This window comes from Ailuropoda melanoleuca, chromosome 16 (genome assembly GCF_002007445.2).
Source record: "Ailuropoda melanoleuca isolate Jingjing chromosome 16, ASM200744v2, whole genome shotgun sequence".
Lineage (NCBI taxonomy): Eukaryota > Metazoa > Chordata > Mammalia > Carnivora > Ursidae > Ailuropoda > Ailuropoda melanoleuca.
In genome coordinates, this window is record NC_048233.1 from 27,520,971 (window position 1) to 27,548,244 (window position 27,274).

Genomic DNA, 27,274 nt, shown 5'->3' on the forward strand with positions numbered 1-27,274 from the left:
TGGGGTGGCTGGGTGATGGACACTGGGGAGGGTATGTGCTATGGGGAACGCCGTGAATTGTGGAAGACTGATGAATCACAGACCTGTACCCCTGAAACAAATAATCCATTATGTGTTAATATAAATAAATAAATAAATAAATAAATAAAAACAAAGAAAGAAAGTAGAAGAAAGACTGGCTAATCATTCTGCTCCCAGGAAAACAAAGTCATTAGGAAGGAGACATAATAAATCCTGCATATGTGAAATGATTTTCAAAAGGAAACTAGAACAGAGGGATAAGGCAGATGGTAAATATTGTTTCTCCTTCATTTGCTTCTCCGGTACTTTCTCTCCAAGAGAAGAGGCACTCTGAACCAAATGATACTAAACACAAAGCACTGTAAAAACAACATAACCCATCATCTAGCATCCCCACCAGCAGGCTTAACTCAAGTGGCCAGGGACACCTGGCCCAACAAGGGAAAAAGCACTGTGTTGTCACTATCTTTGACATGCCTGGGGCAGTGCTAGTTTTATCAATTATTTATTTCAACATTTATGGAAGGCAGACTAGAGCCAAGCACTAGTAGAGGAATGGAGAGGTGGAGAAGGGATGGAGAATGCAAAATAAAGCAAATAAACAAGATAAAGTCCCTGCCCTCAAATAGCACTAAGTTGCAGGATAAACAGAGGTACACAAGTAACATTCTGCTATATGAAGTGACTGTTCCATGGAGCAATTAGTTTAAACTGGGGATAAAAGGGAATGAACTAAAGCAACCTACACAGTTCAGTAACTTCCAGAAAGATCCAAGCAAAAAGTTTCCTCCAGAGAACGGGGCCACGCAGTGATATTCTCACTCTCTTGTGGAATACTTAGCCACTAAGATAAAGAGGCATACTAAACTGGGGTGCTCCCAAAATATGCAGAAATCCAAATAATCTCCCAGACTAAAAACAACCCAATCTACAAATGGGTATCCCAAAAGGTACAGAAAGGGATGACCCCTCCAGATCAGCGTCACAACAGAAAAAAATGTAGGTGGCTCCATGACTGCTTCGGCACCCCTAAGACGGATGAACAAGGAAGCGTTCCATCATCTACACGCGAAGGTCTCAAGTACATTGGCTCTACAGAACATCAACTCTCCTGAGTTTCAGACTTTATCAGGCAATGCAGAACTTTGGGAATGTAACCGAGTAATAAAATCTGCTTAAAAATATAAATTTAGTTATACTATTCTACCTATCCAGGAACTGATGAGGAATAAAATCATCTCGATTACCAAATTTCATTCTTATGTACTCGTATGGATCTTCTTGCCACAGCTCTTCATCCTCATCTTTATAACACATCACAGAAAAAATGACATCTTCAGAGATGTTCTAAGAAGAGAAAAAACAAAACAAAACAACAAATGGCTATGGGCTATTCAAATTTGGGGAATATTTATAACGTATTTACGGTATTTATGACGTTAGCTTTCCAGACTGTTACATTAATCTTTGTGTTAAGCTTGCACTGGCTGAGGGGAAAGCAGGAAAGCAAGAGCCTAGGGGCGTGGGGGAGAAAGAATTAAACTTAAGATTGCTTTTAAACAATAACTGATTAAAAGTATAGGGAAAGAGATGAATGGAAATGCTATTCTTTGAAGCAATAGCAGAGATAATAAAGTTTTACTAACAAATCAATATTAAACACACCTTAATTCTTTAAGGAAGAAAAATAAATATCAAGCCAAGGTTATATTTACTATAGTGTTTCTTATTGTGAACATTTTTACACTTCCATTTTGGTCCTAAATGTCAATGTACCAGCAATATTAAAATTTCTTTTCCTCTTCCATTCTTGAAAAAATTTCCTACTCTAGAAATATAGATTTCGGGTGGGGAAAAAAATCGTATCTAATAGCCTCTACGCACACTGCTGCTAAAGCCCTACTAAGCCTGTTTGTGCTGTAATAACTACAGATGCAAAAATAGTATCATCTCGGGGCGCCTGGGTGGCACAGCGGTTAAGCGTCTGCCTTCGGCTCAGGGCGTGATCCCGGCGTTATGGGATCGAGCCCCACATCAGGCTCCTCTGCTATGAGCCTGCTTCCTCCTCTCCCACTCCCCCTGCTTGTGTCCCCTCTCTCGCTGGCTGTCTCTATCTCTGTCGAATAAATAAAAATAAAATCTTTAAAAAAAAAAAAAAAAAAATAGTATCATCTCTTCTCACTTATTCCAAATTAAATTCTAGGAGAAAAAATTCAACCGAGGGATTGGACTTTTCTTATTCCTACATTACAGCAATATAAAAAATAAGACCAAAGGCATCAAGAAAAAAAAAAAATCCACTCTTAATTTATAACAGCATAGTATATAAAATGAAATCAATATCTTTATTAATTGCAAAGAAACTATCACTATTTGATCAAGGGGATTAGACAAATATTAAGATGTCCACGGAAAATACAAAAAAATATTATATTTATAAGACCAGTAATAAGGAAACACTAAACAAATTCTATCCTGGACACCAAAGGCAAAGTAAAAGAATTTATTTTTCTTTTCAGATACTATCATAGAGATTACAAAACGTTAAGAATTCTTAGTTTGAGAGAGGGGAAAAAAGAATTCAGTTCCTAACATCTTTGAATGACCCAAAATTATCTAAATGCAAATAAGAATTTATTAATAGCCAATAATTTTTCATTCTCATTTGTTCTTTAATTAAATAATGACATTGAATTCTATCTTTAACAACTGATTTAAAAACAGATAACTCCAAACTTAATCCCCAAAGACAGATAAAAACCTTGTTAGCTCACACCTACAAAAGAAAATGATCTTGTTTCATTTCCTGCAAAATAATACTACCTTAGTAGAGCCTTGGTGACTCTTTTCAAAATGTTATCACATAAAATACCACATTTGAGCCTAGCAACCTTTAGATAAGAAGGACAGAAAAACATTACCTGACTGAACACAAGAGAAACTGAGGCTTAATGAGATTCCAAGTAAGACCAACTGAATCCAGGTCTTAAAACTATTAAATGTGAAGGCCTCACTCTTCTCAAATGCTTAAATTTCCAAGCCCATCATATCAGATATAAGACTGTACGCATTTGAAATTATTCATGGAAATAAAAATATATTAAATATATAATATAGGATTAGTGACTTACTTTGTCTGGAAAACCTAACTTAACCAGAGAACAATGTTGGAGAGCTATTCCCTGACACTAACCTGTATGTGTGGCTTCATCTGCTTCCAGGTGACAGAATGAACAATCCCTTGATTAAGATAGTTGAATGCTTGCTGAAGAACGCGGGGGGCTACATACTCTTTCTGTCTATATTGGTCTAAAATTTTTAGTAGTACCTACAGGAAAAGAGAAAAAGAAAGTACAGGAGAACAGAAATAATTTTAAGGTTAACGGGAGGGCATTTTTTTTTTTTAAAGATTTTATTTATTTATTTGACAGAGATAGAGACAGCCAGCGAGAGAGGGAACACAAGCAGGGGGAGTAGGAGAGGAAGAAGCAGGCTCATAGCAGAGGAGCCTGATGTGGGGCTCGATCCCATAACGCCGGGATCACGCCCTGAGCCGAAGGCAGACGCTTAACCGCTGTGCCACCCAGGCGCCCCAACGGGAGGGCATTTTAACCATGACATAAAACCCAGAATCCATAGAGATAAAAATAAACAGATTTGGGGGGAAATCAACATTTTGTGAGAAAACTCACGGACCGTTTTAATTATTAGAGAGGTCCACGTTATACTGAACTGAAGGGTGTCTCACTGTAACTTCCAGCCATTTGTCCCACTTCTAACCTAGGGGACTATTCAGGGTAAGTCTACGTTCTATTCCACGTAACTAAGTTCTTCAAATAAGATTTCTGTTCAAAGAAGTAGTAACAGACTTCCCTAAGTGAACACTGAAAACATCCACACAGCAAGAGTCACCATAAACAGATTGTAATAGTTGATAAAGTTGCATTTCAAATTGGAAGAGAAATGGTAAGTTATCAGGACAACAGATTAGCTCTGCGGGTGGGGGGGGGAGTCAGCTCCCTAACTAAACTCCATACCAAAATTAATTCCAGATGGGGATCTATTTCAGCAACATCAACAAAAAAATAAAAGCATAGGATGCGTAGAAGAAAATATTGAAGGGGGGCCTGGGTGACTCTGTTGGTTAAGTGTCTGCCTTCAGCTCAGGTCATGGGATCAAGTCCCACATTATCAGGCTCCCTGATCAGCGGGGAGCCTGCTTCTCCCTCTGCCGCTTCCCCTGTTTGTGCTCTCTCATTCTCTCTCTCAAATAAATAAATAAAATCTTAAAAAAAAAAAAAAAAAAGAAAAAACAGAGAATATTGAAGAATTTTATTTTATAGTCTCAGACCACAGAAAGTCTTTGCAAACATAATACAAAACTGAAAAGTTATTTTTTTAAGTCTTATTTAAGAAAAAAAAAACTGTTTATGAGGAAGGAACCATGCCCAAAGCAGCTGTGACTGTCCCAAGGACCCTCCATCAGAGGTAGCATTACAACAAAGTCCAAATCTTCCAACTCCTGCTCCCAGAGCACATCACTATAGCAAGCTTAAAACTGAAGTGCTGATTAAAGAGTTCTTTCAAAACATGCACAGAATTTATAAACTCAGAACATGAATTCAGGGGCGCCTGGGTGGCACAGTGGTTAAGCTTCTGCCTTCGGCTCAGGGCGTGATCCTGGCGTTGTGGGATTGAGCCCCACATCAGGCTCCTCCGCTATGAGCCTGCTTCTTCCTCTCCCACTCCCCCTGCTTGTGTTCCCTCTCTCGCTGGCTATCTCTGTCAAATAAATAAATAAAATCTTAAAAAAAAAAGAAAAAAAAGAAAAAGAAAATGAATTCAGTTCAAGTTACGTAAAAATTCAGGTTTATCCAAGTTGTCAGCAGGGCTGTCATCGCCTAGCTGCCCTTTCTGCGACGCAAGCTACAAGCGGACGCTACTGCACATGGTTCTTCCTAAGACAGCTGTGGCTTCCACAAGCAGAGGTGGTGGGAGAGGAGAAACAACGGTGAAGGGGAGAACAGTTCCTCATCAGACAACAATTTTTAAATACTGGGAATATATACATTAAGTAACCAAGGTACAAATAATTTATGACATGGATGAAAGGCCATGAAATCTGAAAGCATATGTACGTACAGCGACATACACGTGTTTACGTGGCACCGGAAAAATCAGGCTGTGCACACTTCAAGACGGCATCGACTGTAGGATGCCTCATGAGCGTAACAGCCATGGAAACGGCGGAAGACAGAGCTGATCTGCTTCCTGATTATCCTAGTTTCCATAAAGAATGGCTGAACAGACCATTTCATTCATTATTCACTGATTTTCGCTACAGACCTCCTTGCAGGCCAACAAAATAATTTGTGAGAAAATTATACCCATAGCTTTCCTGAATTGTTGCGAGGTACTTTTTAGAAATGATCATCCATAACAGGAAGTATTCCAACCACGATGACAGGGTTGAAGTATTTAACTTGGTATCACTGACAATAAAGAAGACTAATATGCACAGATTTATAAAAATCTAGAAACACCCTTTATATCATTAATGGCTTCACTATGTTTGTTTAATCTTTGCTTCCTCACTGTGGTCTCAACACAACCAGTGCTGGAATAGTTATTAAACTTCACGCGTTGAAATATAAACAAAAATGTGATTAAATGGCAATACAGGTCAACCACTCTTCACACCCAAATGTCCTTTGTAGGTTTTAAATATTAATACCAACTTGGATTATTTCTCAAGAACAAATTTTCACTGTACAAAATGGCTCCCAAACTTCCACAAAAATGTGTAAGTTCTCAGCTGAAGGTCTTAACTTCTGAGCTCCACCCCTCTTGAAATAGATCAATTCATTACATAAATCTTCTGATATAAAAGCTTCAAACAAAGAGATGAGTTTCGAAGGAACAGAGAATAAGAAACCCATAAGAGGTCCGAGAGTTAACAGAAAAACCCAGTTCAAGCACTGATCACTGCGACATCAGTATCAACAAATTTAAAAGGTTTGAGTCTAGCATTTAGGAGTTTAGGAGGAAGCTGCCCTAGGACATTTGGTTCTAAAACTGACTGCACTGTATTAGATTCCTAGAGCTGCCATTTCATCCCCTATAAACATATAATATATTAATATGTTTATAACCTACTTTTAAATGAATAGAAATGACTTAACTACTTTCAATAATAACTGTCCTTCTGCTTAAAAAGCATACATTTATTACCTGCTGAATTCCCACCGCATAGGTTTTCAAAAAGAATTCAGAAAACTCGAAGTAATCTTTTGTGACATTTCCTGGGCTTCCATATCTTAAAATACAAAGAGAAAATGTTTAAATACTACAAATTTTTAAAACAAAGCATGCTCACTAGTTTCAATACAGTCCCTTGTTGAAAGATCTATTCTATCTGGGCAGAAAACTAACACTTTCCTCTTTTCCACAAGCCCCAAGATGAAATCAGGATGAGTTTGTACTTAGATTCTGGGCCATACTTAAAATTTCAGACAGAAGTTTCCACCTACTTAACCAAGAGTTTCTAAAGGGCACATAGTACAAATAAAAATGTTATTATCTGACCTTTTTTAAATAAATGTTTCTACAATTAAATTTGACTAACTTTCCTATGGAGCTGAGGAGCCATGCACCTTCTTGTACGATTCCTACATATTTCCAAGGAGCTACACAATGTCATGTCTCCATTCTTTTTTCACAGAAGACAGAAAGATCCAGAGAAGACTGTCCACATCATTATGATCTCAAAGCCAACGAATAGTTAAGCCTACCTTAAAACACAGGGTGACTGTTTTTTCTTGCCCACTATGGCTTTTAAAGACAAATAATGATCTACTGTGGAGCATAAGGGGGCCTATCCAGCACTGGATAAAATACTGAGGTATTGAGCATAAGATCGTAAATCTAATAAACAGAATTACCGTTCGAAGAGACGAGCTACGATATGCAGTGCCCATTTCTTACACTTCCACCAGACTAATTCCGGTCTATCATCCTCATCAATCTGCAGAGTCTCCTAAGAGGACAGAAACACCCAGATTAAATTTCTGAATAAAAGGGTTTATGCGAATAACAAAGGCAGAATAAATCTTGTTACAGATTAAATAACATTAAATGTGAGTTTAGATTGCAAATGCAAATTCTTACTTACGGATTGCTGGGTAGGAACTGAATAAGCAAAGTAAATTTCAACTAACTAATGCTGTTGCTCACATTTATCTCCTATCTTCAAAAGGCCTAAATAAGTGGAAAACAAAATACAAAACACCATGTCCCTTGAGGAAACTCTGAGATGACAGAAAGGTTTTACATCTTGATCCAGGTAATAGTAACACAGGTGTGTGTTTGTCAAAATTCACCGGTCTGTTCCCTAAGTTCTGTGCATTTTGTATATAAAGTAAACCTCAGGATAATTTGTCCCAAGATACAGATAAAAGAAAGAATACTGCACATTTGAAGACAAGCTTAAATTTAAAAATATGTAATTTAATTTAGTTATTCTGACTAGTTACTGAGTTAATTTGACAAGTGACATATAGCATCATTGTTATGACAGATAAAAACAAGACACCATCTTTCACCTATCAAACTGGCAAACTTAGAATTTAATGTAACAGACATTCTCAGTCCCTACTTATTAAAGCATAAGCCAGGGCAATGTTTCTAGAGAGCACTTTACAAGATCCATCAAAGCCCTAAACACTTCTAGGAGTTTATCCAAAGAAAATAATCATGTATGTGCAAAAAGATTTAACAACATCCTTATAGTTACAACACCAACACCCTAAAGCCACCCAAATGTCCAGCAAATAAAACACTCCACAAAAATGACAGCATAAAAACGTTCATAATCATAAAAAATATTTATAAGAGATTTTAAGTGAAAATTTCAAAACAGGACCTACATATGCCATTTTTATAAATAAAATGTGGCTGTATATAGACCCAGAGGGGATAAAAGGACAAAAGAATAAATACCAAGTTTTAAAAATGGTTTTTATCATCTTTAGTAGAATTAAATATAGTTATTTTATTAATTTTGCTTATCTGAACTTTATAAAAATTAGTATGTATTACTATTTTTATTACAATAGTAATTTTTTTCCAAATAGCAAACTGGGATAATAAATTGGTCTACCACAAATATCCCAAACCCAGTAAACAATTTTTCTCAACAAGAAGCCCTTTCTTACAGGAGGAACCGTCCTGTCAATAATAGTTCGAAAGATCTCCATCCACGCCGTCATGGTTTGGTTATTCACCAGTTGAAGAGGCAATGCATACTGAAAACAGAAGAATACCACCATCAAACAGTAATTCCTCCCCTCCAATAGAGCCAGCAATTTCATCTATAGTCAAAGACTGAAATATACGAAATGGCCAACATTTGATGATGAAAACAGTAATCTCATATGGTTTAACCTTAAATTTAACTTAAAATAGGTCTGTAAGCATATGCAAATAAATTAAAATTTTGAAAATCTAGAAATATGCATGCCATGAAGTGCTTCTCTAGGCTACTTGTTTAAATAAAGAAAAAAAACCTAATACAGTAAAGTTTCATTTATTCAACATGAGATTCTAGAAAAGTGACTTTTACCATTTACCCCTTTGTGTGTCAAGCTTTTCATTTTAACCACTTTTTTCCCAGCTTTATTGAGATACCGTTGACATATAACATTGTGTGAGTGTAAAATACACAATGTGATAATCTGATACACACACACACACACACACACACACATATATATATAGTGAAATGATTACTAAAATAAGGTCAACACCTCCTATAATTACCTTGTGTAGTGAGAACTCATTTTAACCATTTTAATGAAAATCTTTACCTCATAAAGGTTACTTTCTCTACACGGCAGCATCACATCACAACTAGCGCACTACTGGGGGTCTCCCTGCTACACTGTGAGTTACACTCTCGTAAGACACAATACTTCTGCTCCATAAAGTTCAAAACCTGCTACATGCTAAGGACATAACAACAAGTAAGAGGCACAGTCTCTGTCCTCACAAAGCTTACACACTAGTTGGGGAAAACACACATACGAACAAGGAATTACAATATCGTATGATATACAATACAGACAAAAATGGTACAATATTGTTAAAGACACACACAAGAGGATTGCCTCATCCAGGCTGGTAGTATCAAGGACATCTTTCTAGAAGTGACACACAAGGTGAGACCTGGAGACAGAGCACGAATTGGCCAGCCATAAAGGACAAGAGTGTTCCAGACAGAATTTCAGAGGTTCAGAATGAGAGAGGGCGTGACCTGTTCGTGAAGCTGAAAGAATTCCAGTATGGCCAGAGTGTGAAGTACAAAGGTTAAGAATGGTAAAAGATAAGGTAGAGAGATGATGGGTTTTAGAGACTATGTTAAGAAGTTCCCAGTTTAAGTGCAATGGGGAGTTGTTTGGGCTTGAGATAGGGAGCAGAGGAGGAACAGATTCCGGGTTAGTGTGTGAGGGACGAGGAGTTCACTTCTGGACAAACTGAATTCTGAAGTATGTATGGAATATCCATGTGTCCTGTACACAGTAAACATTTAATAAATGCTATTTATACAAAGTCATTTTAATTGTATCATACTTTTTATTTATTTTTTTTAAGATTTTATTTATTTATTTGACAGAGATAGAGACAGCCAGCGAGAGAGGGAACACAAGCAGGGGGAGTGGGAGAGGAAGAAGCAGGCTCCTAGCAGAGGAACCCGATGTGGGGCTCGATCCCAGAACACCAGGATCACGCCCTGAGCCGAAGGCAGACGCTTAACCGCTGTGCCACCCAGGCGCCCCTGTATCATACTTTTTAAAACAAACTTTTCTGCCTCTTCCTAAATTACCAGACATTAACTTTTTACTTACATTATTATTGTATCCTGCCTTTTGAAGCTGCCTAAATTTTTGCTTCCAGGATTCCCAGAGGGAGCATATTACTTTGGTAGCATATAATAGATCACAAAAACAATTAAAAATGTTGAGGTTCTGCACTGGTTTTTAGGTTTGTAGCAGCATATGTTGAGAGAAAACATTTTAGATTTTGCCCTCTTAGGAAATCAAACAGAGGTGGAGGTGTTGGGAAAATTATTTCATGAGCCTGTCTTACTTTCTGATTCCTACTATTCTTCTCCCGATGGGAAAGGGAAATCTAGCCTTTGTATAAATGGGATATTACTATATCTAATAGCAAAACATCTCACTGAATAAAAAATGTTTGCCTCTGAGTAAAGTGATTATCCCCAGGAAAATTTCTGAACAGTGCTTTAATAAAAAGCCAAGGGCACCATGTATCTTCCTTCCCTATTACTTTTAAAAAGGGTGGGGGGGTTGAATATAGTTTCCTAGTACCCTAGTTTCTTCTCTCCTCAGATTTACTTCCTCCCCCCTTCTTTCTCCCTGCTAAACTGGAAAAAAAAAATTACCTCAGACCATTCTCTATTAAAAGTTTAAAAGATCAGGGGTGCTGGATGGTACAGTCAGTTGAGCGTCCTACCCTTGGTTTCAACTCAGGTCTTGATCTCAAGGTCCTGAGATCAAGCCTCCCATTGGACTCCATGCTGAGGGCAGAGTCTGTTTGAGATTCTCTCTCCCTCCCCCTCCTGCCCCTCCCCCACCACGCTTACTCTCTCTCCCTCCCCCTCCTGCCCCTCCCCCCCATGCTTATTCTCTCTCCCTCTCTAAAATAAATAAATCTTTTTTTAAAAAAGTTTAAAAGAGGAGTCTAAAATATAAATCTTTATTGAAGTGAAATATTCTGAAACACTACAAAAGTACTTAAAGTGACATGAAGCCAAGAATAAAACCAACCGTCTTGGCTCCCGAGCTCTCTAGCTTGACAACACGACCCTCTTACGTGACTGATCTGATAAAAAAGCATGTAACAGAGGTCTGACTCATTCATCATCAAACACTTTATAGACTGACAACAATTATTCTTCCTCCACCCACATCTAAATAATTTATCCAAATCTTTCAAGGATTAAATTTTAAATATTTTTATATTTAAAACATTCCATCTCTGTCCTCTGCTACTTATTTTTTAGACTCTCATATTAATATTCTTGATAGCTTTCAGATAAGAAAAGGAAGTATTTTAAATGAAGGAAAGTGAGGCACTAAACCTTCTTTGTTAGCTTTAAATTGGGTCAAATTACAAAGAAACTGTCATCAGTATGATTTCCCAGTAAAAGAGGGACCCTCTTCTTTTCCTTCCTCTTCTCCTATAATCCTAACTTAGCAACAGGCAGAATGCTACTGACAGATAAGTCAAGCAATCTCAGGCAGTTAATTACTCCGGTTCTTCCTCACCCAGCACTTCAGACACTGGAATGAAAGGCACCATCAGTGAATCTCAGCTCTGCCACGAAGATCAATTTGGACAATTAAGGTAATTTCTGTGAGCTTGTTCTCCCATAGGATTTTTTTTAAAGAAATACATGTGAGAATATATAATAACTTTTAACAATAACTTACACCTATTAAGCACTTTCCATATGTCAAAAATACAAGGTCCCATATTTATCCTCTGCAGCAGAAACTTACCTGAACAAGTGCATAGAAGATTTTCAGAATCTGCTTTTGTAGTAAAACAGAATAATGTGAGGAATCAGGAAGGAGCTGCATGATTTGTTGCTGAATACGAGGCAGAAATATTTGCATTGCTGCTATAAGAGGCTCTCTTTCCTCTGCTTTCTTGTATCTACATGAGCAAAGACAAAAAGAGAAAAAAATAATTTCTCTCCCTACAAAAGAGCTATAAATAATGAATGAAAAAATATTTTTTTAAACTAGATAAAGCTAACAAAACAAAAGCATTCCAAACAGCGGCTTACATTTTTTGTTTGGATTGTCAGAATAAACTTGGAAGAAACTCTGAAAGAGCACATCCCTCTTTTAGGCAGAGAAACCTAAAATCTTTCTAGAAAGGGTTAAACTGATTTCAAAGAATTCTAGACTATTTTGCAAATTTCCTAAGTGATTTTTTCTGCTAAATTAATTTTTATCATACCACAATTCTTCCTATAAAATACAAGTTGATATGCTTGTTTAAATAGACATTCCTATCATATAGCAAATAATGTAGGGGAAAAAATTTCTTCTTATCATATGCTAAATTGAAATGTTAAAAACAGTTTGCAAACTTAGGTGCTCTTAGGTTACCTCAATTGCTCCAGATCTCAAATATCTTCTAAAAACTCTACAGAGTCTGAACTAACTAGTTTTTTAAAAGTAAAACTACAGGACTCTGCATGAGTCAGGAGCAACCCTCCTGGAAACCAGAAAGCAATGCTGTTAAATGTGACACTCACTAGTCTCCTACCTCCCCAGCAACTTTTATGGAAAAGAACGTCACTAGCAAGGAAACTTTAACACTTTCTATCTTGCATCCAAAAAGTTAAATGTTTGGTTTACTTAATAATGTGCTCACTTGAAGAACTCAAATATTAAGGTACTTCTGGATGAGTTTCCAAGGAAAGCTGTTAATAAATGGGCCTCTGAAACTGGCCAATAAATTCAAGAAACACTGCATATCTTATCATTGCCTCAGAGATTAGCAATGTTCTTTAGCAGATTAAAGGTTCTCTGAATAACTAGAGTAAATAAACAGGTTTGTGCTTAACCCAACATTTCCCAAACTAACCTGATTCTGCAGAACACCCATACAGCAGACCTCTCTATGCAATTTAATTCTTTCTAAGTAACACAAGGCTGGTGTCGTCATTCCAATAGAAATCAACTTACTCATATGTCTTCACCAGTTGATACAGACATAATAAACTGCCAAGCCAGCTTCCACTGCTCTGTGATTGCAAGTAATAGTCTATCTTGTCGACTACCGCTGGCCAGTGACCAGGGAAATCGTATTTAATGATGGCACGAAGACACATTGTTAACTGGACTCTATAAGGTGGGGGGAAAAAAGTCCAAAATCTAAGTAGTTATAAATATCAGGTTTCAAACACCTCTAATATCTTACACAAAAGCACTCTAACCCCTATTTACCTATATCACATAGTTACATATCTCGGGAAAAAGAACAGTCCTACAAAGAAAAACCTCCTCAGTAGCTCCACTTCCTGAAAATAAACAGAATGGGTAATTTCCTACAATGAATGAAAACTTTCAAATGGGATTACCCTAAATACAGTTTTGGGGGAAAAAAAATTTAAAAATAAAAATTCATTTAAAAATTTTCCAAAAAAAAAAAAAAAAGAAAAGAAAAGAAAAAAAGAATGACTCCACCACAGCTCTGCAAAATTTCCCAGCTTGTTACCTTTTGTATTTTAGTTACTGTATCCTAAGGGGGAAACAAAACAAAGTATTGTGTCATTACAACTGGAAAACTTAGCCTAAAAATAGTCAAAGTAGGTAAAACGGAGGCTGACATAACAGTGGCAAGCATCTGTGTGAGCTTGAACCATTTATTATCAGTTAATAGCCAACACGGTATGCTGCTCCTATCAAAGCTTCCTAAGATAGTAATTTTGTCCTTCAGAATAAGAAACCGTATTAGCTGGAAATTCTTGAAGAAGAAAGCTAAGTTATTCACAAAGAAATGAAGACAAAAACAAAAAGAAAGACCTAAAACAGAGAGACTGCTCTTTAATAAAACCACAAAGTTTATAAAAGATGTGATCTCATAACGTTTATGTCAGTAACCACTTCCTCAGTGGGTTCCCTACTATAATTAGGATTGAAAAAAAAAAAAAAGAGGAAAAAATTTCTCTTCAACAAACTATCAATATGTCCTTATATGGTCATTTGCAAATGGTTAGAAAGTGAACCTGACTAAATTAGGATTCCATAATGCCAAAAAAAAAAAAAAAAAGTGTGTTCAGTTGGCTAATAATTCAATCGCTGAAATGAAACACACAAAATAATGCCTTCTCTTTATGTTACCAAATCCATTTGAAAAATTTCCTTTGCCATACTTTTAAATAAACTTTGAGAATAGTTCTTCAAGAGTGATTACAATTAAGCCTTCAAGACATACAAGAAGCAACTGTCTCATGATAAAGATAAAGGTCTTCTCTTGTGCCCCCAGCAGTTGTGCCTAAACAATAAATATGTCATACTTGTGTGCAATACAACTGAAACTTCTCATTTTCTCAAATTTCATCTTCAGGAGTCCTCTTAATCCCTTCTCATTCCAAGCAAGCAAAAAATGGCTATGAGCAACCATCCTTTCAGACGTTACCATGAAGAAGCAATGCAAGATTCAGAGGGACTTTAAGTGTAAAGATTTTGACAAGACACGGACACATGATGCGACCATAGGGGAGCCATTGCTAGGTTGGCATGCGGGCACCCACTGAGAATAATGGGTCCTTTCTCCTCTTAGCTAACAAAGGAACTACACGAAGAGGAGGTCAATGTTTGCTCTCCTTCCTCGCTGCTCCCCTCACACTTTCTTGCCTATTCCTACTGCTTACGACATAATGTACATTAGACACTCAGGGACAAAGTGTCATCTCTTGACATTAAACAATTTCATTCCCCTACCTCAGTTTCACCTCTTTCCCTCCTCCATTTTCAACAGAAATCTAATTACGAGCTCACATGGAAAAGAATTTATGTTTCCTATTTTAAAACTGCAAACTGTTTATGACTCTGCAGCGCTTCTGTGCAAGAGGGGAAGCCACTAGCGTTACATGCACACTTTAACCAAAATTAGATGACAAATTCGGTTCCTCAGTTATAGTAGCCACATTTCAGGTACTCAACAGCCACATATGTAACGTGGCTAAATATTGGACAGGGTGAATACAGATCTCCATCATCACAGAAAGGTCTATTGGACAGGGCTGCTCTCTAGCATCTAACCTGAATTTTAAAAACTGGAGCCAGTCTTCCAGCTTATACCTACTCCACCCTGTCTTCTCCAAAGAAAAAGACACTCAGTTCATTAAAAAAAAATGAATGAAAAGACAGGTAAAGTATAAAGAAAAGTGGTAGGTTAAAAATCCCAGGAGTCCATTTCCCTGTATGGGGGAGGGTTGGGGGGAGCAGATGGTAAAAAGTAAAGAGATCATAACTAAGAACATAGGTTATTTAAATAGCAGGGATTTATATGATTTTAGTTAAGTTTTTTAGCCTTAACTCTTTTTTGGCAACTTAGGACAACTAAATCTTTTCCAAAATGTCTGAGGTAAAGAATTACAGTTGCAAAGACAAGTAAAACAATATGTTTTTAGTGCCCACCTTCATTACTTTTCCTCTTCAGAAATACAAACTTGAGGCTGATGATTAAATCCAACCTCTCCCATCCAAACATTCTGTGCTTCCAACTATTCATATATAGCATAATGTACCTCACTAAATCTGGAGACCGAATTATTCCTTCCACAATGTTATCACGTATTTGCTGGCGATCATTTTCATGAATGTTGAATGGAAATACTGCTTCTCCTGGTGGAGGTTCTCGGTCAGGCCAGTACTGTGTCACCATGTTCTTCAAGTAAATGGCAGCTAAGGTAGAGGGGGAAAAAAATGCTAATGTCACAGGATTGAAAAGATGGCTGTAACTCAGCTTTACAGAGCAGGAAAGGCTAAAAGCCCTTCACTGCTAAACATGACACTCAGCAAAAATGGAAAAAGTCTTACAATTATAAATTGCCAACTGGGGAATGGAAAATGTACAAGAATTTAAAGTTTCTCTTTAGCTAGTAAAGCAAATCTAAGCAGAAAACATTTCATTAAATCAAGCTTCAGAGTTTACAGGACAGAAAAATGATTTAGGAATCAAGTATATATCCTTAGACTAAACATAAGGTAGTCTAAATGAAACTCTACTAACTGTATTTTGATAACAAAAAGATCATACTGCCCCTGATGCCTAAAGCTGAGTCCACAACAGGTGACATCCCACCGTCCTTCATGTACACGGCTTTTCTTGTTTATCTTCTTTCACTGGCCACGATCCTGCACCACCATATTTGAAATAGCACTAATTTCTGTCCTACCCTTCTGAAATATTTACCACTTGTAAATAAAAGAATAGGGAAAAAGACATCAACCTTCAAATATCTTTGTAACATCTCAGGAAATTTCTTATCTGCTTATTTCTATCAAAATATATAATAATTTTGTTCCTATTCTGTTTAACCATCTTCAATAGTTAGCAAAAGGCTTCTGAAAGAAACAAGCTGACATACTTCAGATAGGGTTTTGATAGGCAATGTGAAGCTTTCTAACTATCCCAAATGAACACTGAATGTAAATAAATGCTTATTTATAACATCAGATACATTTATATACATAATATATAAGAATGAAGAGATAAAATGCTTTGCAGATCCTAATTTTCTTCCCTTGAGTTTCTCCTCTCCCTTCTTCCCCCACCTCACCTTCAACCCAATTTTACATAAAACTAAATTGGTTCACAGAAGCATTACATGATACAGAATAAACCAACATGTTATACATTGGCTATAATACAACTGAAATGTAATGAAATTATGAACTTGACAAACAGCAACTTTCAGACAGCAAAGATAGAGACATGGTAAAATTGTGGACTTATTTATAATACAGTCATCAAATACCATTAATTTTACCACTAAAAAATATTTTTTTATTGGGCACCATACAAGATGGCCTGCATAAAAGGCACACTAGTTTGTGTATGTTAAAATAAATCCTCAGGGCTCCTGGGTGGCTCAGTCAGTTGAGCATCTGCCTTCGGCTCAGGCCAAAGTCTCAGGGTCCTGGGATTGAGTCCCATGTGAGCCTCCCAGCTTGGCAGGGAGCCTGCTTTTTCCTCTCCCTCTACACACCCCCAATTTGGGCACGCTCTCCCTCTCTCTCTCTCTCTCTCTAATAAGTAAAATCTTTTTTTAAAAAAAGTTCTTAAAAAAACAGAATAAAATAAAATAAATCCTCAACTAGAGGCACCTGGGTGGCTTAGTCGGTTAAGCACCTGACTCTTGATTTCAGCTCAGGTCATAATCTCAGGGTCCTGAGACTGAGCCCCCCATCGAGCTCCACGCTCAGTGAGAAGTCTGCTTGTCCCTCTCCCTCCCCACTTTGTGCTCACATACACATGCTCTCTCTCTCAGATAAAATCTTTTTTAAAAATTAAATAAATCCTCAATTAGTTAAGATAAAATTGAACTTATATTAAGTTAATAGCAGAGTATTAATTTCTCTTACGGATAATCACGGATTGCTAAGAATAATGAAGAAAAAGTACCAAAGATAATTTGAACTGTCAATAATCTAAAAACCTCCCTTTAATCATTTAATTACAGTGATCTATCTAACCATTTGCCAGAGCTAACAAAACACAAATATTGTCTTAATCCAGTCACATGGAAATTATTAAACTTTGTTCTTCTGCAAAATCAACCATTCCAAGCATCTTAAGTTTAAAATTTACCTTCTAAAGCATACACACAGTTCTCTCCTTCTCAAGCACAACAAAGCATCACTTAAGCCCTATGTTCTGGATCCAGACTCACAACTACACAGGTCAGTCGGTCCCATAACCTCAATGGGAAAAGGATGCCAGTGAGAACTCACTGAAGCACAATGCTGTGCTTTCTGAGCTGATGTTTCTAAGCTTTTCCATTTTTCATTGTAATTTGGTAGACCCTTTCTCTCTTATTGGTTTAATCTATTAAAGGCTAAGAAACTGAATAGTGTACGTAAATTATATCCAAAACAAGATTAAATAGATACTGAGTAAGAGCCAAGGAGCTTCCTACATATAAGACACATGAGTTTTAATGAAAGAGTTTCTTATAATGCTTCTGGACTGATCTTTCCAGTTTTTTCTAGGGTCTATATTCTAGAACATCGAGGTTAACCTTAAAGAATTTGTGAATAACTTAGCTATAAAGCTGAATTTTTATATCCCTCCCTACCCATCTTCTAAAATTATATACAAAAAGTCAGAACAAAAATCAAGCAACTTACAGAAAACAGAACCCATGCTATTTTTCAAATGAGGGTCCCCACATCAGTCAACAATAATGACTTCATCAGGTCTAATGTAACACCCAACCCTCAATTACCACTTTTATGTATTTACTTTTTAATTCTTTTTTTTAAAGATTTTATTTTTAAGCAATCTCCACACCGAATGTGGGGCTCAAACTTATAACCCTGAGATCAAGAGTCGCACGCTCTAGTGACTGGGCCAGCCATGTGCACCTCAACTACCACCTTTAAGTTCAAACTACTTTTCTGCTCATAACAATTCCAAAATGTACTAAAGAAACTACATTTCTGAAACTAGGTTTACATATATTAGAGGGTCTCCCCACAGGCAAGGAGTAAAAAACTAGAAACAAAGTCACCTGAGAGATTCTTAACCATAACTATACTAAATTTAAGATGGGCTCCTTTCTCTGTACATTACATAGTAATATTAATAATGCTATTATGCCTCTTAATATCTCAAAAGGAAAATAACAGAACATCTAAATTTATTTTGTTTTGCTTGCCAATATCAAAATATTACATTTTTTTTCCTATTTCTTCACAGTAAGGTAATAAGGGACACTCAGTAATGAGCTCAATTGATGGTAGCAGGAATATTTTAGGATTGCTCACAAGCCAAGAAATCAAGAATTGAATATTCTGCAGAACTATGTCTTTCCACTAAATATTAGCAAAATTTTTTTACAGTTTTATGCAGGCTGACTTTTTTTTAAAGCAAAGATCACACCATTCTTTTTTAAATGTCAAGATAAAATGATAAATTACCTGTCTGGGTGTCGCCATATGGTTCTTGGGGCATCTTTGTATTTTAATAATACATTAAATAGGACAGAAAATTTATAAGTTTAGGATAGATACAATGTAGAATTTTATACTGTGTATTTCAGATTCAATGATAAAATGGATGCTCTAAGAGAGAAAACTGTTCTATTAAAAAATTAACCACCAAGATAAACTCTGTCCTATAACTAACAGATTCGAAATCTACATAAATTATGAAGAAAAACTGCCTACAAGTGCTATTTACATTTCATAACAAAACTTAGTTATCTAAGTTATTAAGATTCAAAGTTGTATAGAGGATATGAGGAACCTAGCATTATTGCAGGGTTGATACAAAAAGTAAGCAAAAGCAACTTGGTGAGAAGATTCAAAATTCTAAATGTTAATATCGTTAATATCCATTGACCCAGCATCCCCATTTCTTATCATTTATTCTATGAAAATATTCCCACAAGTATCCAGAGATAAACGTCCAAGGATCCTGATTATAGCTTTGCCTCTATCAACAATGATAACAAAAATGGACAGTGAAGGAAATATCCATCAATACCAAATTATTTAAATAAACTATAGTAGTTCTGCACAAAGAAATAATGAACAATTGTTATAAAGAATAAAGTACATGTATATGCATATACACGGATATGGAACAGCCCCCCAAGGGTATATGGTTCAATGGAAGAAAAAAGTTATAAAATACCATGTAGAACCCCTGAAACAAATAATACATTATATGTTAAAAAAAAAAAAAAAACACCAGGTAGAATAAAAACAGATTTTTGTTACATTTTAAAACCATCTTATCTATAGGAAAAAAGGAATTGGAGAACCTTGCACCAAAGCTGACAGCAGCTATCTTTGGGTATATAATTAAGGCAATCCAATGAGTTTCTGTAATGTTTCTATGTCATGTAAAGACGACATATTAAATCAATAAACTGCTTTGAGATCTTTAAAAATACTATTTCTACAAAGCTTCACAGGACCTCCACGATGGCCCTTTAAACACTTAGATTATTAAAAGTTTCCGTTTAGCAAAATATGATTTCAGAACAGCCCTATTTCCTAAAACAAAGCTTAAACAACTGAGAGTTACAGTTTCAAAAAAATCTACAAAGAAGTCTTATAAGACTTCTTATTAAAGTCTTCTTATTAAAGTCTATAAGACTTACCTTATTAAAGTAACAAACAATTGTAACATGTAGGTTTTTTCATCGGTTTTCTTAACAAAGGGATCTTTCAGGAAATCATATATATTGCTACAAGTATTTTCCCAAAGCTAATGATTCCTTACCTTTCTTGTTGTTGTTGTTATGTTCAAGGCAAATTAAATACTTTTATCAGCATGTAGAGTACAATCCTATCTGTATAAAACTGTTGATCTCTCCTTCTACCTGAACCTGCAAAGACTAATGTTCACCTAATGTTAATGACGGCCACTTCTGAGCAATGAATATTGGGTAATTTTTTTTTTTTACTTTCATCTTTGTATTTTTCTGTATTGCCCAAATTATTTATAATGAGAATATATCAAGTGACCTAATTTTTTTAAAAAGAGTTTTTAATAATATCTACTTTTTAAATTAGCATTTGTCATTTTATTCCCTTTGTCTTGAAATTACTATCTTTTCAGGACTCATGACACTCCAAAACTTTGATTTTTTACCTTCTGGGCTCTAATGACCAGCTCATTAAAAAGGCAAAAAGAGGAAGGCCCAACATCATGGAACTACCATAAGGTCCCACAGACCTGAAGGTAAATCTCATGTTTAAAACAAAAGTCCTGTTCCCCCAAACATGTGTTTAGGAACATCTGCGCACGTATTACCTCCATGATCCGACTTACGAATGGAGCTCAAATCCACATACATAAACTCACGGTCTTCATCTATGGACCCAAAGAGTGGGCCACCAGGAATCATAAAAAATTACGGAGATTAGGCCATTAAAATTGTGAAAGCCAAGGGGGAAAATGGCAAAGTTACAGAAGCGAGAAATCGGTAGGTAAAAAGAAGAGAAGGAGAGGAAAAGCTAGGAAAGATGTAAAAGCTCAGAATCTACCTCCAAGTTTCCAGGGAAAAAGAGAGTTTTTAAGCCATTAGAAATACTTTATGTGTGCTTCCTGTTTTTTAAAGAAATCACAGATATAAATAATTTTATAAAGGATGAAAAACCTACTCACCTGCCTGGCGTACTGGGAATTCCACATGATCAGAGACTATGATCCGAAGTAAACTGGGGGCAAAATTGATAATCTTGTAGGACTGAAATTACAAAGAAATACTTATAAAACAGAGCAATATAAATGAATAACTGTTGGCACTGTTACTGAATACATTACTGTCCAAATAAAAGGAAAACTTAAAGTGAGAGAAGTTCACCAAGGCAAAAATAAGACTACTGAAATACTTCAAATCAAAACTGGAATAAATCGATGAATAAAGGTGTATGAACATTTTTATGTTTTTTAACATAAATTGTCAAAATGCTCTCCAGAAAGTGTGTCGCAATTTACACTCCCGAAAGTAATATCTGCCCATCTATCCAAGGTCCAGCATTATCACTCCTTCAAAACGGACTCATATTTTAAATTACATTTCTAAGTTAAAATTTATCCTTTCTGTTGGCTACTTGTTTTCTTCTACAAATTCCTCATTCCCTTTATCCTTTTTTGAATACAATATTTGTTGCATCCTTAATAAATCCTAAGTGCTATTTATGAATTTAAAATCTTAACCTTTTATTGGACCTATACATTGCCAAGTATTTCTTCCCAGCTTACTTGTGCTTTAATTTTGCTTATGGTATTTTTGAAAAACAGAAACATGGAAAACATGGGCTATAGAAAACAGCAGATTCAACATAGGAAAACAGACACGATCATGTTAATTATCTGTGCTTGAGCTATGGAGAGGAATCAGTCCAGGTTGGAACAGTGCGCCGCACAAGACAGTGTTGAGAGTTGTCATCACCAGCTGCCCTCTGTTGGTGGAGCATCCTTCATTTTTTAATTTTATTTTATTTTTAATATTTTATTTATTTACTTGTCAGAGAGAGAGAGCACAAGCAGGGGGAGCGGCAGGGCAGAGGGAGAAGCAGGCTCCCCGTTGAGCAATGAGCCGGACTGGGGGCTCAATCCCCGAGACCCTGGGATCATGACCTGAGCCACCCAGGTGACAGTGGAGCATCTTTTAAACCCAACACCCAAATGAGCCTGTGCTGAAGTGGCCCTGCCTGGGTCACTCCCCACCACACACACGTTCTACTTTGACCTACTCCTGAGTTTGGACATACTGACTTTAGAAGTAAAAAAAAAAAAAAAATACAGAGCAGCCCATTCCTTCTGATAATACTCCCTCCAAATGTCTAGAACCTGCCCCAGGTTACCGTTCTGCTACATTGCCAGAGCTTACACTTGGCCTGGCCTGCAGACATTCCCAGAAAAGACTCATAAACTCTCAGTAAGGCTAAAGCCGAGAGTTTCCCTTCCTCCGGGAGTCTGGATCGACAGCAGCGTCCTTTTCAGCATACCACGAGGTTTATGTATACCACTCAACTTTTTAATTTATCACCTTTCCTCCTCATTTATTCAGAATAGCATTTATGAAGATAAACGTTTGACTAAAAAATTTGGAGAAAATTGGCATCTTTAAAATAATCAATCTTTTCCATCCAGAAACATTTTGCTTTCCAAATCTTTCTATAAAATTTTGAATTACCTTATAATTTTTCTTCCTTTCATCCTGTATAAACCTCAGAATCTTTTATCTATTGTATATAAAGTTCTCCTTTATTCATAATTGAAACCACCATTTTAATTTTTAAGAAAACAAATTTCTTTTAACAGTTTACAAGAGTCAAAATTAATACAGACTTAGCCCAGTCTTCTAAACTTCTACGTGTATGTTACCATAAAATAACTCATGTTTGTAACATTTGAGATACAGAAAGATCCTGTAGTGACTCACACACTAAAACATCCATAGTTTAGTTCTAATCTCTATCGTTTAGATACTTATCTTACTACAAATAAGTACAAAATAACCTATACACTTAGATTAATGGTACCTATTTAAAAGTGGTTATTGTGGAGACTGCTTTCATTTCAACACTGTTGCCTTTGTGAACATTTTGGAACTCCTCTTTTTGCAACTGCCTGCCACTTCAATGACCTTGTGCAACTTTTTGTCTTCTTTCAGCCTTGATTCAAACTATGTTAATTTAGCCAGCTAAAACATCCAGGGGTAAATTCAGATAAAGTTTCATACTACTTTCCTCACAAATATTTACCCAATTTCTTCTTTCACCTTGGGATTCAAGTTTCTAAGAAAAAAAAAAAAATAAGACATTTGATATTTACTTTTCATCTGTGAAGTTTTTTGAAAAGAGTTTACGTACATAGCATAATTCTGCATCTGACAAGAACTCATTTTAAAGCAAAGAGCTGCTGTCTCCCATTCTCTGCCTCACTGCTCCCATGACATTAACTTTTCTAGAGCTCCAACATGCCAAATTGAAGGCCTTTATTGGACTTGCTCTTTCCACTCCCAGTTCTTCACCTGGTTCACTCCTTCAAAACATCTAGGTCTACGCTCAATGTCATTCTTCACAGAATGACCACCCTATTTATAGACCCCAACACTGTCTCTCCAGGACTCTACTATCTATAGCACTTACGACCTGACTTTATTTACTTGTCTCTATCCCCCACTAGAACGCAAGCTCTGTGAAAGGAGAGCCTTGTATTAATGCCTGCATAAGAACTCAATAAATATATTATTCATATAAGCAAACTCGCTTAAATGGCAATAAGAATTAGCTACACGGGAAGGCAGGGATTCCAAAGCTCGGCAATGAAGGTAATTATTTTTATTTCCCTATTGAGGCCATGTGGAGAATGCTTTATTAAAAGAAGATACCTTTGTGGATGAGTTACTGGAGCAAGATACCTCCCCATTCCTACTTCCTTTTGCTGCTGCTAAAGGGACTTCTGGGCCTAGAGACAAGGAGGAATGTGCACAGGATGAGTTTTCCGGGGACCCCTGGGCGTCCGATTCTTGGTTTCGGCTCAGGTAGTGATTTTAGGGTTGTGAGATCAAGCCCCGTGTCTGGCTCCATGCTCAGTGCAGTCTGCTAAAGTTTCTCTCTCCCTCTGCCCCTCCCCATGCTCACAAGCTCTAAGTAAATAAATAAATAAATAAGAAAGAAAGAAAGAAAGAAAGAAAGAAAGAAAGAAAGAAAGAAAGAAAGAAAGAAAGAAAAAATGAAAGTGCATTTTCCCATAGAAACAATATCACACACAGCAATCAAGGAACCAGTCACCGGTAACAGAAATATGTTGGCAACAGAAAAATATTGCTCCAAACAAGAATTTATCCTTCAGAACAGAGGCTGTTATGTTTTGAAACTGCCTACTCTTCCACAAGGCAATTGACAAATCATCAGTACACTGCAGAAGCTGCCCCCACTTCCTACACAAAGCATATTTGCTGAGGGGGGACCTAGACTAAAATAAGTGAGCTGGACCCTAATCACTTCTGGTAGATTACCCACACATTTGTCCAACAAAGCAGGAAACTACAGTGGTGATAAAGAATAAGCACACAAAACCCAACATTATAGCTGTATTTTACTCTAAGGTTATGTTATGTGACATTATACTTGTCTTTTATTTACAAATCCAAAAAAAAATGACTAGTAAGAGCATATTACAATCCAAAACATTATACAAAATAAAAATGCTAAGGAGTGGCATAGCAATAAGCTACTTTTAGAAGTTGCAGAGGAATTACGGTCTGTGATGAAATGGGTGGATATGGGGCAGGGCAAAGTGAGGATCAAATGGGTTTGAACTGAAATGCCATGAAGAAAAATGTAGAATTGGGTCCCAGGTATCTCTTCTAGTTCTGCAGGCTTTCCCACCAACCTTTCCGCTTCTATACGGTCAACTGCACTTACACATTGCCGAATCAGAAACAAAGCAAGGATAGGCTAACAGAGACAGGAAGGTATAACATGATATCAAAGATATGATCACTACTGACACTATCAAAATAACATCTGGCCTCATTGTGAAGACAAGGGGGTCACAAACAGGCCAACTCCCCTGTTCATACTAACAGATTGCAAGTTCAGCTCTTGCTTTGTGCCTTCTAACCAACCCCTGGATTACTATTCTTCTAGCCAACCTACACACAGTACCTCGGCTCTGCAAAGCCTGGGACAGGTACTGACTTTAACTTTCCCCTGTTCTGAGCAAGAGTCCTTTTCTTTTTGAGGTAACAACACATTCTCTTTAGACTTCAGTTTAACTCAACCTTCCCTCCAGAGTTTTCACTCTCCCTTTTATCTCTTGGGAATCCTGAATTCACACTTACTCCAAATGCCATCCAGATTTCCCACTGGATTTCAAAGATTTCAAATGCACAACTGCACTTTAAAGTCAATTCCAACCAGGGAAAAAACCTTAGTGAACTCCCACAGAAACTTTTACTTAAGACAGCTGCTCTCACACTTCAGGAAGCACAGAATCACCTAGCTAGCTAATTAAAACATAATTGGGACCCACCCCCCAGAGTTTCTGATTCCCTAAATGTGAAGCCCAATAATTTCCACTTGTAACAAGTCCCCAGGTGATGTCCATGCTGCTCATTCTGGTCAACACTCTGAAAACCACCAATTTAGGTATATTCCTTTACATTTTAAGGATTACCCCAACCTCAACCAGCTGTCACTCTACCCTGGGGAGTAGACCTTAATTCGTACTTTTTAGTGAGAGGTCTATCATTCATTCTTACAGGTGAGGAGGAAAAACATGCGCTACATTTTGGGATCACTGCAATTTCGAAATGTCGGCGGTAACGCTGGAACAAGGTCAGGGCCAGTAAGAACAGAGGATGGAAGATAAAAGAAAGTCTTACACATTTTAGCGCTATAAGAAATCCCTCCAAACGTATATTACTCGACGTGTCTTTTGTAAAATAGTACCACGATGAAAATTCCCTGTCCTCTCCCCTGCACTCTCCCCGCAGCATTTCCCAGCGCTCCAACAAAACTCTGCCAATCAGTGTCAACACAGACCTTCCAGCCCCACAAAAGCAGGCGATGGGCAGGGTTTCCCACCGCAACACCTAAAAAAGGCTAGGTCTGCAGAAAAGCTGAACTCAGATTTGAATTTTAAGTGAATTTTCCCACCCTCGTCCCTAAATCAGCGTACTTCGGGAAATCACACCCGGCAAACACTAGCAAAGCTCTCCAAAGCCTCTTTCTGCGGGTCAAGCAGACCGAAAAAACTGCACTGTGTAAGGAAAACGACACGAAAAGATGCAAAGGTGGCCAACAGGTGCGCGAGTTGTTCTGAGAAGATCCAGGGAGTGCGGCTAAACTAGACCCCCGGGCGGGGGGCGGGCCGGGCCGAGACTAGCTTCAGGGTCCGGAGCCCCGGTTGGGGTGGAGATCAGGGGCGCCGAGGAGGGAGAGCGGGCTAGCCCGCGGGAGGTGCCAGGGGGGCGCCGCAGGCCCGCTCCTCACCTGGTTGAGCTCATTCTCAGCTGCAATCCGCAGCTTCGGGTCGATGGTGCCCTTCAGCGCCTGGATGATCCGGTTGAGGTCCATCTCCCCGGGTGGGGGCTCCGCGGCCCCCGGACCAGTAGGCCAGACTGCAGCTTTAGTTTTTCTTTTGACCCGCTCAGCCTTCTTCTCCGCGACCCCTGGACTACCTCACTCCCCACCCCCCGCCACCGTCGCCACCTGCAGCCACTTGCTGCGCCACTCTGACTCCGCGCCCCCTGTCCTCCCTTTCTACCCCCCACAACTCGCTCTCCATTCACCCTTTTACGACAACCGGTGGGAGGCGGGAGAAGTGAGAAAAGGAAGCGGCGCTTCCTTTACGGCGGCCTCTTCCCCAGGGCGTGATGCTATGGCTGCTCCTGCAGGCAGCCCCCATGCTGCTGTACGGAAAACAGTAATGGGTTCTTCGCGGGAGGGAAATTGCGCTCACTAGCTCCGGCAGGCGGCCGCCATGCTGTCTTACGGAAAACAGCCTGGGCAGCTTCCCAGATGAGGAAACAAGCAGGCTCGAGGTCTCTTTACAGATACTTCCTAATTAAGCATATATAGATGGAATGACACTTTTTGTTAGTACGGAACTGGGCATCACAACTGACCCTGTTCCAGGGCAGGCTTATTGGGAACTTAAGATCATCTAGCCCACAGTAGGACAGGGTTCCCTTGGTCTATGGGAGCCATCATTCATTCATTCATTCATTCATTCACTGAACATTTGTTAAACTTGTGTTTTTGGACCAGAGTACTGAGATATTTAGGTACCACATTATAACAAGATGACCAAGATGCAGGTTATTATGAAGGAACTTACAATCTGATACAAGAGACAAATGTACAAATATTTACAGATTGTGAAAATAAAGAGAGATCATAGAAACTATGTGCCTGAGAGTTTCTGAAAGATGTCTTTGCCTTCTCAGAAA

General features: G+C 37.7%; 1 protein-coding gene across 2 annotated transcripts; it reads right to left on the reverse strand.

The window, feature by feature from the left end:
* Positions 1-1,209: 1,209 nt before the first annotated feature.
* Positions 1,210-26,638, reverse strand: IPO8 (importin 8). 2 transcript variants are annotated; one of them, XM_034645723.1, is made up of 10 exons: positions 26,316-26,638; positions 20,968-21,049; positions 15,371-15,527; positions 12,801-12,959; positions 11,601-11,757; positions 8,235-8,324; positions 6,963-7,057; positions 6,253-6,337; positions 3,215-3,349; positions 1,210-1,368 (listed from the first exon to the last, which is right to left on the reverse strand). In XM_034645723.1, exons 1-10 carry the CDS (start codon positions 26,397-26,399, stop codon positions 1,225-1,227), a joined length of 1,188 nt encoding a protein of 395 aa, XP_034501614.1. In that variant the 5' UTR covers positions 26,400-26,638; the 3' UTR covers positions 1,210-1,224. The 2 variants fall into 2 exon arrangements, with proteins under 2 accessions (XP_034501614.1, XP_034501615.1); XM_034645724.1 differs by lacking the exons at positions 20,968-21,049; positions 26,316-26,638 and adding an exon at positions 15,883-16,041.
* Between the last annotated feature and the right edge of the window lie 636 nt (positions 26,639-27,274).